Source organism: Gekko japonicus, unplaced genomic scaffold (genome assembly GCF_001447785.1).
Source record: "Gekko japonicus isolate JY-2015 unplaced genomic scaffold, Gekko_japonicus_V1.1 scaffold69, whole genome shotgun sequence".
In the NCBI taxonomy this organism is placed as follows: Eukaryota; Metazoa; Chordata; class Lepidosauria; order Squamata; family Gekkonidae; genus Gekko; species Gekko japonicus.
This window is the reverse complement of record NW_015175972.1, coordinates 454,981-466,601: the sequence shown is the minus strand read 5'-3', so window position 1 is coordinate 466,601 and position 11,621 is coordinate 454,981. Positions and strand designations below refer to the sequence as shown.

General features: G+C 43.1%; 1 protein-coding gene across 1 annotated transcript in view; it reads right to left on the bottom strand.

Annotated features, from left to right (window-relative positions):
- Window positions 1-1,464: 1,464 nt before the first annotated feature.
- Window positions 1,465-11,621, bottom strand: part of GATA2 (GATA binding protein 2) — an 11,752-nt gene continuing 1,595 nt past the window's right edge. Inside the window, exons 3-5 of the mRNA XM_015426079.1 lie at window positions 8,431-8,646; window positions 2,701-2,826; window positions 1,465-1,899 (exon numbers count right to left, since the gene is read on the bottom strand). Coding sequence (XP_015281565.1) covers window positions 1,600-1,899; window positions 2,701-2,826; window positions 8,431-8,646 — 642 coding nt within the window. The 3' untranslated portion in view covers window positions 1,465-1,599. The remainder of the gene's footprint in view (window positions 1,900-2,700; window positions 2,827-8,430; window positions 8,647-11,621) is intronic.

Sequence of the window (11,621 nt, the reverse complement as noted above, 5' to 3'; positions counted from 1 at the left end):
TGGGGGGGGAGTGGATCTTGTCTGAGAACTGCTGCCCCCACTAATCAAAGCAGACGTTGCTTTGTGAGTCAGTAAAAGACAGCATGCTATTTCACTGCCTTTCTTTTAGGGCATTCCACACAAGGCCTACTGAAATGACAGCAGTAACATGTGGTGGGTTTGAAATTCCAAAGGGAGCGGGGGTTTGAAATTCCTGGGGCCTAGTGCAAAACGTTAGGAATTTTCAGAATGGACACTGCAGGGCTGCAGAAAAGTTCTTTCCCATGATTCTACCAGGTTTTTTTTTTTGGGGGGGGGGTTGCAGAGAAAGAAGCCGTGTGCAAGAGCAGAGGGGGCAGCCCTGGACTGAACAGGTGGCTGTGGAGCACAGGATACAGAGCCTGGGCAAACTAAGATTGCAGAGCTTGGTGGGTAGAGCAGGTGTGGATTCAAGGAGCATAGCAGACCAGGGGCTGTGTGGGGTCATCTGAAGCAGTGGCATCTCTTTGGGGCAGCTGCAAGATGTACGCAACCTTTGGGACAGAACAAGGCTGCTGTTTTACTATCAGATGCTAGCACAGCATAACACTTGGAGTGGACAAGCAGGAGGGGACTAGGACAGGCTGCCTGTTGTGTGGGGGACATCTGTCTCTGCTCCCTAAAGCCAACTCAATGCTCAGAGCATTTTGACAGGAAAGACACGCCGACTTCCTGTATTTTATCCTTCAGCCAATGCAGGATTGTTCCTTATGGAAAACCTTTTAGCCATGTGTCCAGTGTATATGTCTTCTGGTAGGATGCCATGCTTTTAAAAAAGATCTTCACATTGAGGAAATAAATTGCAGAAGTTACATCAAAAATAATCCGCACCTTGAGGCTATTGTAACCTATGATAGCTACAAGTTTCCCTCTCTCACACACATCCGCTTCCTAGTAGTTTTTTTTTTTAAATCTAAGAGCAATGAAGAGAATCAAAACAGTGGCCATTAAGCAACCCAAAACAACTTTTTTCCTACTAGGGTGGACGTTTCTTTTTTTAAAAAAAATAAAATAAGATCCACAAACACATGCAAGGGTTCTGAAGCTCTTTCTGGAATACGAGCAAAATAAATAGTGATTTTTTTCTGTGTCTGATTTGTTTTCTTAAAAAGTAGATTTTTATAAAGTTGTCCATTTTTCTTCCCCCAAAACAAAGTCTGTGATAGAAATCCAGCATGGGTGGCTACCACTCCACCTCCTCTGCCTTGGGAGGCTGCTAATCTCTTTACAATATTCACAGTAATTAACAAAGAGAAAGGAAAGCTGGCTCCAGCTTCTTCTACTGCTTCAGCCACCTTTGCTTTCTGCTGGGACCAGCAGGTATCCTACCAAACAGGTGAGTTCCTCTTTCTCCTTTTACCTGAGGGGGCAAAGTGCATAACAGGCACCATTAAGCATTTCTGCAGAAGACCCATCATTGCAAGGTCCAGCACTAAGAGTTGAACCATACTGGAATGAGATCCCCTTTTTTCCCTTCCTTCCCTACATTCTCTCTTCTGGGCAGAATCGTTTCCTTGGTGTCATCTTAGGCAAAGCCCAGTGTTTTTAGGTCTTTTGTTAGGGTCCTTGGATCTTCAGATTCTATCCCATGGCTGTGACCATGCTGGATGGGTGTGGATGTCCAAATGAGATGCTGGAAGATGGGTGAATGGGGGTAGGCGTTGGTAGGATGTGTCCAGAATGGCTGAAAGGTGGCAAGTGCCCCATGGGTGTCATGTGACTGGCAAGGGCAGCAGCACTGAAAGGAGAAGACTTCTCTTGCATGCACTTGGAAAGTTCTTCAAAACACTCAGAGCCTTTCTTGCTCTTCTTAGACTTGTTGGACATTTTCCTATTTCTGGTCTGAATTCCTTCCTTCTTCATGGTCAAAGGCCTGTTCACCTGCAAGAAATGAGAAAATCAGGCTCATGCGAGCAAAACAGCCTTCTTAGGCGACAAATAAAAATAGTGGGACATCCTCCCCCTTCCCTAAGGAGAATGTACTTGATAGAAATCATTTTATGCCCCCCATCAATTTTTTCCCCCTCTGCAGATTTTAATTTTGTTGATTTGTTTAATGAAAACCGCATACCAAAATCACAGCCACAAAAATGAGTAGGGCTTAATCTGGCAGTGTCCAGCTCGCCTTTCCTTGGATGTATTCACTTCCACTCATATAACACCCTGACCGACATTAACTTCTCAAAATGAAATGTTCAGGTTCTAAGCAGGGAAAAGAAATCTCTAATTTCTACTACTATGTGTCAAAAATACATAAAATGTTTCCACATTGGAATTCTTCTGAGCTCTTCTAATGCTTTGCATTTTTTTAAAAAGCCATGCTTTCCTAAAGATACCCCACTGGGATTAACCTTTACATGAATCCATTTCAAATGGCCTCTGAATTTCTGGATAGACAGAGAGCAAGACATGGTTTCGTTATAACCAAGAGCTGTAACTCTATTTTGCCTAAATTACCCACGCTTTAGAAGCCAAGCTAATACATTGTAATGTCACTGAACACAGCATCACTATGCCAACAAAGAATGGCTGTGACTTCCCAGGGGAACTTTAAAGAGCTTTTTTATTATTTTTTTTAAAAGACCCTGTATGCAATGAATACAGGGGCTGGTGGACGCTACACAGTTGAAGCATCAATCTCAGCTAAGCAAGCAAAAAGACGCGCAGTGAGCAAATACTCACATTGTGCAATTTATAGTAAAGTCCACAGGCATTACAGACTGGGTCCCCATTTGCATTACGTCGCCATAAGGTGGTGGTGGTTGTCTGACAGTTGGCACAACAAGTTCCTGCTCTCCTCGCTGCTGACTAATGAGAGAGGGAAGAGGAATGATTGAAGACAATGGTAATTCCACCAGCACAATTTCATAAAATTATAATTTTAAAAATCAAAATCTTTATGAAATAAATCTGACATAACCCCTCAATTTTAAATGGTTTTCTTTGGGATTTTGGCATTAAAAAAAAAAAAGACAGCAATGCTAATAGACACTGTGTGACCAAGAACAAGTATGTCTAGCTGCTAACATGGGATGTTTTGAATCTGAAAAGTGTTTTGGTCCATATATGCTGGCATTCTGATTCAGCAATTTCTTGATGGTGTCAATCCCAATGCAATCCTCTGAAAATTACAGAGGAAGTGTCTAAAGCTTACTATACAGATAAAGAACTTTGCAGTAGCAATAATACAGAAACTGATCCCAAACATTATTCTAAACTAAATATCTGTCTGCAAGACTGCTGTAACATCAAGATTTGCAATGTTGCGCTCAATATATGGTCTATCATAAACATTTGTAAAGATGCTGTTATAGCAAATCCTATGGCAGAAATCATTGTAACTTTCAGTTAAAAATGTATGATTTGTCACTGCCTTTTTGCAAGTGAAAGGAGGAAAATTAAGCTGGCCCTTACATTTTTGCTACATATGTGCAGTGCAATCCTAAGCATGCAAACTCAGAAATAACTCCTCTTGAGTTCAATGGGACTCAGACCCTAGCAAGTATGCTTAGAATTGCAGCCTTAGAAATTAAAATAAAGTCTTACATCAAAAACTGCTGACACGCTACTGGCTCTATGAATTTATAGATAGCAAAACCAAGTTCTATACAGCTTAAATGCCTGTGAAGCAAACCCAGGCTATGCTGAAATCTATGCGGGAAAATGCCTATGTTTACCCCTGTTGTTTTATAACTTTGCTCAACTCCAAGGGGAAAAAAGCTCCTCAGCTCCTCAACATGAAAGAAACTAGAGTAAGATGTACATTCACACAAAACTCTGTTTTTTTCCTAGATTGGCACTTGGCTGGGTGACCCATAACCTTGAAAACAATAGGGTCATTTCAAAACTTTTTTTTTTGGTAAGGAAAAAATGCACTCTCTCTTTTGGGAAAGAATCCCTCCTACAAAGGGTTCAAATGTATCTTGCTCCAAGAAATATTTCTAGTGCTCTCCATTTGGTGCAAACTGGCAAATGTTGTGAGGAGATATGTATTTTCTGACACATATAAGCCATAGACCATCTGGCCCTCAAAATTTCTTGAGGCTCAGTTTCCTTTTCTGAAGCAGCCACAAAATGGCAATGTGAACAATTATCCAGAGCACTGTGGCAGAATAAGTGAAGGGAAAGTGGCATGGTATAGCCCAATCTTGTCAGATCTCAGAAGCTAATCAAGGGACCAAGCAAGACTCTGCAGAAGAAGGCAAAGGCAAACCACCTCTGCTTCTTACTTGCCTTGAAAGTTCCTTGCTCAGGTTGCTACGAATCAGCAGCAAAAGAGTTGGGTTTTATACCTGCTTTTCTCTACCCGAAGGAGTCTCAGAGTAGCTTACAATCTCCTTTCCCTTCCTCTCCCCACAACAGACACCCTGTGAGGTGGGTGGAGCTGAGAGAGTTCTGAGAGAGAGCTGTAACTGGGCCAAGGTCACCAAGCAGGCTTTATCTGAAAGAGTTGGGAATCAAACCTGGTTCTCCAGATTACAGTCCCCCACTCTTAACCACTTGACAGCATATATGTATTTATGTGGCCGAATATGGGACAGAACAGTATTCTGTATCCTTTAGACAAAGCTCTTCACTACACAAGGTGTGAACTGTGCTCTGTTCCCTACCTTCTAATACCAGCTTCAGACAGACTAAAACTTAGGCACATCCTAAATGTGAGAATGAGGGGCTTGACAATCTCCGCTGTGCACAACAAACACCGATTCTCCAAGTCGTAGCTATTTGTCAGTATATACGAATGAAAAGTTGATAATGTGTTTGCCGACTCTCACAGTTTCATCAGGAGTATTGTAATGGAGTGCATTTCCCTTTACTCTCTAACTCTCAGAGGTGAGAAATGGCAGTGATACACCGATGTTTATTTTTCCAATGGCTATTGCTACCACTTGGCATCAAGAACGTACTAGGGGCTGTAGAGAAAATATATTTTAGTTGTAAGGTTTTTTTAAAAGGAAATTGGTGCCCCTAGCTCTTGCACAAAACAAAGCAAGAGTAGCAAATACCCTTTAAAAAAATCTTGAGGTAACCCTCCCACTGCACAAGCTGAAGCTGTCACTTGCACTTGCGTGCAGCGCAGTGGGAGATGGAAATATGTGACCCATGGGGCACAATCTGCCAGGACATTCTCTTGCATAAGCCCTACTGAAATTAGCAAGACTGCACAACAGCATAGCAGCAGAAAGTGGGTATTGGTGGGACTAGGCTTACCAAACGCCGGCGGGGGAAATCTATTTCCTGGCAGGATGCGTGCCGCGGGGGACGGCTGTGCGCGCTGCACCCGCCGTCGCCAGGATGTGACGCTCCGCGTTACTCTGGCAACGGGGCTGTTTGGGTCCCGTTGCCAGGGTAACGCGGAGCGTCACATCCTGGCGACGGCGGGTGCAGCGCGCACAGCCGTCCCCCGCGGCACGCATCCTGCCAGGAAATAGATTTCCCCCGCCGGCGTTTGGTAAGCCTAGGTGGGACTGCCAGGATTTAGGGATGCCAGGCTCCAGGTGAGACCTGGGGATCCCCCAGAATTACAGCTCATCTCTGGATTACAGCGGTCAGTTCCCCCGGATAAAACGGATGCTTTGGAGGGTGGGCTCTATGGCATTGTACCCCACTGAAGTCCGTGTCCTCCCCAGGCTCCATCCCCAAATCTCCAGGAGTTTCCCAACCTTGATCTGGCAAACCTACCCACCCACCCACCCCATCCCTTGCCAGTAGCCAGGTGGGACCTGGCAATCCTACCAGGATTTTCTGTCTCAGACACCAAAATGTTTTGGGCAATCCCAATTACAGCATTATCACTGGCAATTGAGCCCTGACCTGGATGGTTCAGGTTAGCCTGATCTCATCAGGTCTCAGATGCTAAGCAGGGTCTGCCCTGGTTAGTATTTGGATGGGAGACCATCGAGGGTCTTCTACGCAGGGGCAGGCAATGGCAAACCACCTCTGAGCCTCTCTTGCCTTGAAAATCCTGTGGGGTTGCCTTAAGCCAGCTGCAACTTGACGTCACTTTCCACCACCATCCCTACCTGAACCTATTTTCAGAAGCTCCTTATCACAATTCACTAGGCCCGATTCACAGAACTGAACACAGCAGAAGTCTCAGCCAACTGTTGTGCTTCTCACACAGCGATCCAGGCTGAGCTCTTGAAGAATATCATAGCCCTGATCAGCTGCTCAAGTGGGGCAGGAGGGGCATTTTCTTCACTGTGAGCAAACAGTGGGAAAACAGCTGTAAATGGGTTGTGAGTGACACCCGTCCTTGCACTGATTACATGTATGGGGGAGGGCAATAGGAAAAAAAAATCCTCAAAACATACAATCAAATTCTCTGTCCTTTGCTACTTCTTGAGAAAGGGACACAGCACAGTGACAGAGCGCCTGCTTGGTATGCAGAAGATCCCAAGTTCAATCCTTGGCCTCTCCAGCTGAACAGGTCATAGGTGATGTCACACCTGTGCCTGAGACCCTGAAGAGCTGCTGAATTGACAGTACTAGCCTTGATGGACCATATACTGATTCAATATAAAGGAGGTTCACGCTAGCATATCAATGACAAGAAGAGTTTCACTCAGCAGTCTGAGTTTAGAAGCCCCTACTAGCAATGGACTGTTATTAATGGGATAATATTGACCCCACCTTGAAAAGCATCAACCCATTGCACCTTCATTTCCATACATCTGCCTGAAGATCACTGTCATTGGATCAGGATGCATGTATCTCTCCTTACAGAGCTATGCCTTCTGGCTTTACCTCTAACTAACATTCCCATTTATAATCAAGCATCCAATTTTTTAAAAGTTTGGGAAGGAAACCAAGGCAATGCTGCATTGAAAACTGATAATGTCATTATGCTGGGCATTGTTTACAGATAAGCAACAGGATCACTGCTGAAATGTCAGTTTTCCTCCCCCCCCCCCCCTTAATTCCCTGATCAAATGAGCAAACAATGAGAAGGCAAATGAAAAAATAAAATAAAATCTTAAAACATGCTCCCCAACAGTCCTTGCAGTTAGTTAAGAACTTGAAGTCTCCCACCAAACATTTGGAAGCAGGGAGCAATGTTTGCATATTTGAGATGGTTTATTGATACTAGACTCTGCTGCTTAACTCAATGGCCTGTCCCCATTTAGTCTGGCATGGAGTTCAGCCTGCAAGAGACGATAATGTTACACTGTTGTCTTAACATTTTTCTAGACGTGTCAGTCACTTCAGAAGGAAAGCAAGTCATTAAGAAGCTCGCCCTGTTGAAATTTGGACTCACGGCTGAAATCCTCTATATCCCACCCGACCATTAGATCTCCCACTTTTTGCTCTTGCAAAAAAAGCCCCCGCCCCATGGCAAAGAGATTTTTTAGGGCCCCCCCCCCTTAAATCACATTACTCCAACAAATATTATTCTTAGCAGTTTTTTATACAGCATTTGTAGAACGGAGTGTATTAGCAATTTCAAAACAGCCAGCCTGACTGGCATGCCTTGCCTATAGAAACTCTTTAAAGCTTTTAGAGTCAGGAAACAGATACACAAAGTTTCCTTATCTTCAGCGTACAGATATCCGGATAGGAAACTACTACTGGGAGCTTAGAAAGGCCCCCTTTTTTTAATCACTCAAATGAAAATACAAAGTATAGGTGACTCCATGGAAAAATAATCAGCTTTTAAAAAGGGCAATTAGAGGATTGCCTGAAAAGAGGACTAATGTTAGTTTTGCCATGGAATCTATGACTGCAAAATTGCTTTATCAAAATAATTATTGAGCCGATAGCAGCAACTCTGACTCATCTGATTTCTCTTTTGACTTTCTGCCTTGGGCCACTTTTTGTACTTTTAGTCTGGGTGGGTGGACATGACTAACACTTTCAGTCCCAACCTTCTTCTGAACTGTCCCGAGAGGTCAAATGAATTAAAGCTGTCCTTTCTGGATAAAAGTGATTGGGAGTGCGGCCACAGAAACAAACAGGCAGGCAGAGTTTGTCACACACCTTCAAGCAGGCAGAGATCTGAAGATTGTAGGGAGAGGGGAAAGAAAGGGAAACAAGACAAACTGGTCTCGGTCTCAGCCCCTGTCCCCTATTTGCAACATACGGATAATAATACTGACCCAGCCTTGTGGCACTGTTGCAAAGGTTAGAATAAAATATGTGAAAGTGCAATCCAAATGCTAATTGTGTGCATGTGCACCTACAGAGAAACACGTTTACTAAACTGCAGTCATTCTGAACCTTGACATGGAATGGCAGCAGCTAGAATCCCTGAAACCTGTCTCTAGGCTATGTTGTGACCTCTGAGTGACACGAATCTCATGTCTCCTTTCAGCTCTGAAGCACGGGAGATGGGTCAAGCCGGCAGCCTTCCCAAAAGATGTGTGTGTGGTCCCATTAAATCACTTAGCACCGAGTAGAGAAAGAGACACCTACCAGTCTCCGTTTAGGTTTAATGAGAGGTCGATTTTGACCGTTCATTTTGTGGTAGAGCCCGCAGGCGTTACACAGGTAATGCCCAGTGCCGTCTCTTCTCCAGAGAGGGGTGGCAGTAGCTCCACAGTTGACACACTCTCTGCCTTCTAAATGGAAACACGAAGAAACCGGATTTCTTTCTTTAAAAACAAATTCACAAAAGCGTTTTGCATTGTCCTTTGAGGCATATTCCAGAAGTCAAAACAGCACATTATTCAATGCATTTAAAGGGGGGGGGGGAGAGATCAGTGAAAAACATTTACAGTACATGCAATGAGGGTCTAAACTCTCTAGATCATCTCTAAAGCGATGCTGATCTACAAACGGCATTTTTTAAAAAAGCAATGATTTGGGTCCAATGTAACTATGGAACTGAAATTATCTGAAATGCAACATGACAGAAGGTGTTCTGTTCCACTTCTCCCTCAATCTGGGTCACCTCTGTGACTGCCCTCCCCTCATCTCTGAAAACTAAAGCAGGAACAGTAACAATCCTCCAGGTTGGCTACACCATTTGGAATTGTTACCTAGGTGGAAAGACAACTCTCCCCCACCCAAGCAATCCCAAACTTTTTTAGTGAATGTTTTCTCTCTGTCTAGAATAATAAAGCAGGGAAATGGAAAATGACTAGATATCTTACGCAATATAAAAAGGAACTTTACCATGTCATCATATGGGGGGGGGGGGTGCTTTTAAACCTTTTTTTATTATTTTGCTTTCCTAAGGAAGTTCTGATTTATGATGGTTATTTTCTGTTCCTGGCTTATTCATATTATTATTCTTTATATTTACTGGCCATAGGTTGTTCCAGATTGGCGTGGATCAAAAGGCCCTGAGTTATACTATACGCACAAAACCAAAAAAGGTTATTTGCTAAAAAAATGCATTTGTTTGAGTCTGTTCAATCCAGAAAATTCTTTTCACATAGTTTATGCAAATCATACTGTATTTAATGCAAAGGAAATACACTTTGGCCAGTAACTCGAGCAGGCTATGCTGAGTTCAGCTGCGTCTGTGTCTCCTTTAATCTGTGGAGTGGGTGGTTTTTAAACAGTGCAGGCTGGGGTGAAAAATGAGGGAACTCTGTGAAGCTGAGTTCCTAGCTTTTGTCCCTCCTCAGGCAGGAAGCTGCAGGAGTCGCCTTGTCGTGAGTCTTGGTTTTCCTACAAAAACATTAAATGGTCACGAACTCTCCCCAGTTCCATCTACAGGACAGGGTCTCCATTACAAAAGTTAGGAAAATTCACATCTAATAAAAAAAACCTTATATTGCAGGAAGGGGGGGGAGCAGCTAAGGGGAGACTGAGACAATTCTCCAAGGTGGCTAACTATTTATACAGTCTGGAGCAGCGCACAAAAGCAGCAGCAGAATGCAGAATTTTTTTCAATTATATTTTGTTTCTCTGTGCTGGCAACAACAGTGTTTCACTTACTAGGCAAAGTGTGACTTTCCCCCTCTCCCTCTCTCTCTCTCTCTTTCTAAAGGGAGTTGAGTTGAACTAGAGATCTTGAGGCAGTAAAACATGTGATATTTTTGTTGCAATGCTCATAAAAGAGATCATGTTTCTGAATTACTAGCCACTTTGAAAAGAGATGTGTGTATATACATGAATATCCTGTTTTATTTTGCTTTATGGTCACATTGCTGAAATAATGTGACCGTAAAGCAAAATCAGATTCATTATCTTCTGATAAAGGGTTAAAAAGAAAGGATTTTAATGTGGCAAAATGAACACAAATTGGGTTTGTATTCATGGGATTATTATTCATTAAACTGAAATATTTTAAAAGAAATTGAGGTAAAAAGGAGTTTCTGGAATGAAGTTTTTATGTGAACAAAATATTAAAGTGACACGTTTAACAAAAAGGGATAAGCAGGAATTAAGATTATATGTGTCACTTATTTTCTTCCCGCTTTAATGGATTCATTTAAATTAGTATTTACAAGGTACCTCAGCAGTGGCACTGGTATGTAAACTATACTTGAACTTTTGCTCCCTGTATGATCTGAAGGAAATCAGGCCCTCTGGAAATTTTAAGAAAGTGGCCTTGTAAATTTCAGACCTGAACAGTTCCTTCTTTGCAAATTGGTCTCCTTAATAAAGGTGCACTTCATTGAAAATCCACAAAAGCAATTCAGTGGAGATACCCTAAAAGGAGGCAAAGAAATATCGGATCTTGCCAAGCATTTCCAGCGAATACAGCTGGCCTAGGCCTTTATGTTGCAGCGTTAAGAGATTTTCCAATATAAACCCTGATTTGCATAATTCAGATCTGCCAGGGTTTTGGTGTGGTTTTTTTCCAACGGATTACTGTGTCCCTGGGGCCCAGCGGTGACCGAATGCTGCAGAGACCACTGGCTGGAATTTGAAGGGAGAGACAGCTTGCCTACAAGCAATTAGCAACAACAAACTAAACTTTTGAAAGCTATAGATGTTCCCGCTGCTCCTCAGTCCTCATAAAACGGACAAATAAATTCAATTTGGTTTCTTATTGAAAGTCAGCAGTGTAAATCCACTGAGGCCCAAGTGCCGCATATTAAAAGGTGACATTTCAAAATGACTCAGTCCAGATATTTACCCACCTTTTAACACATTTAACTACCCTTTTATACAGAGAGGGTGTTCCAAGGCATTTAATAAACTGCTCCAGCTACATCAGCTGACACATGCAAGGATGGCTTTTATCTGCCTTGATAAGAGTGGTAGGTTTTATTCTGGATTAACAAAGCTGGTATATGAACAGGGGGATCTCACAGCAACTCCAGCATTTATCCGACTTCCTTTATTTAAAAAACATTCAAACTTCCCTAATTAATTAATCCTGCCTAATGTTTTGTCTTTTTTTATTTATGAAATAGGTCACACATATAATTCCCCAAGGAACATGTCACAGATGTCCCCGAGGCCTCCTAAACTATTTGTTGTGCCAGGATAACCTGCATTTGGATAGCAAGACACTAATATTCCGGCATCCTGATCTCCTGCCTGATCAGTGGCAACCCAACTTGGCGCTGAAGTCCAGGACGGAGTCGGAAGTCAAGCAGTTCCTCCTCCGGGCGGCCCCTGTCCTGTCCTGTCCTGGCCGCCCTGCTTCTTGTCTGACTGGGGGTCCCTCCGGTGGGTGGGTGGGTGGCCGGGGGAGGGAGGGA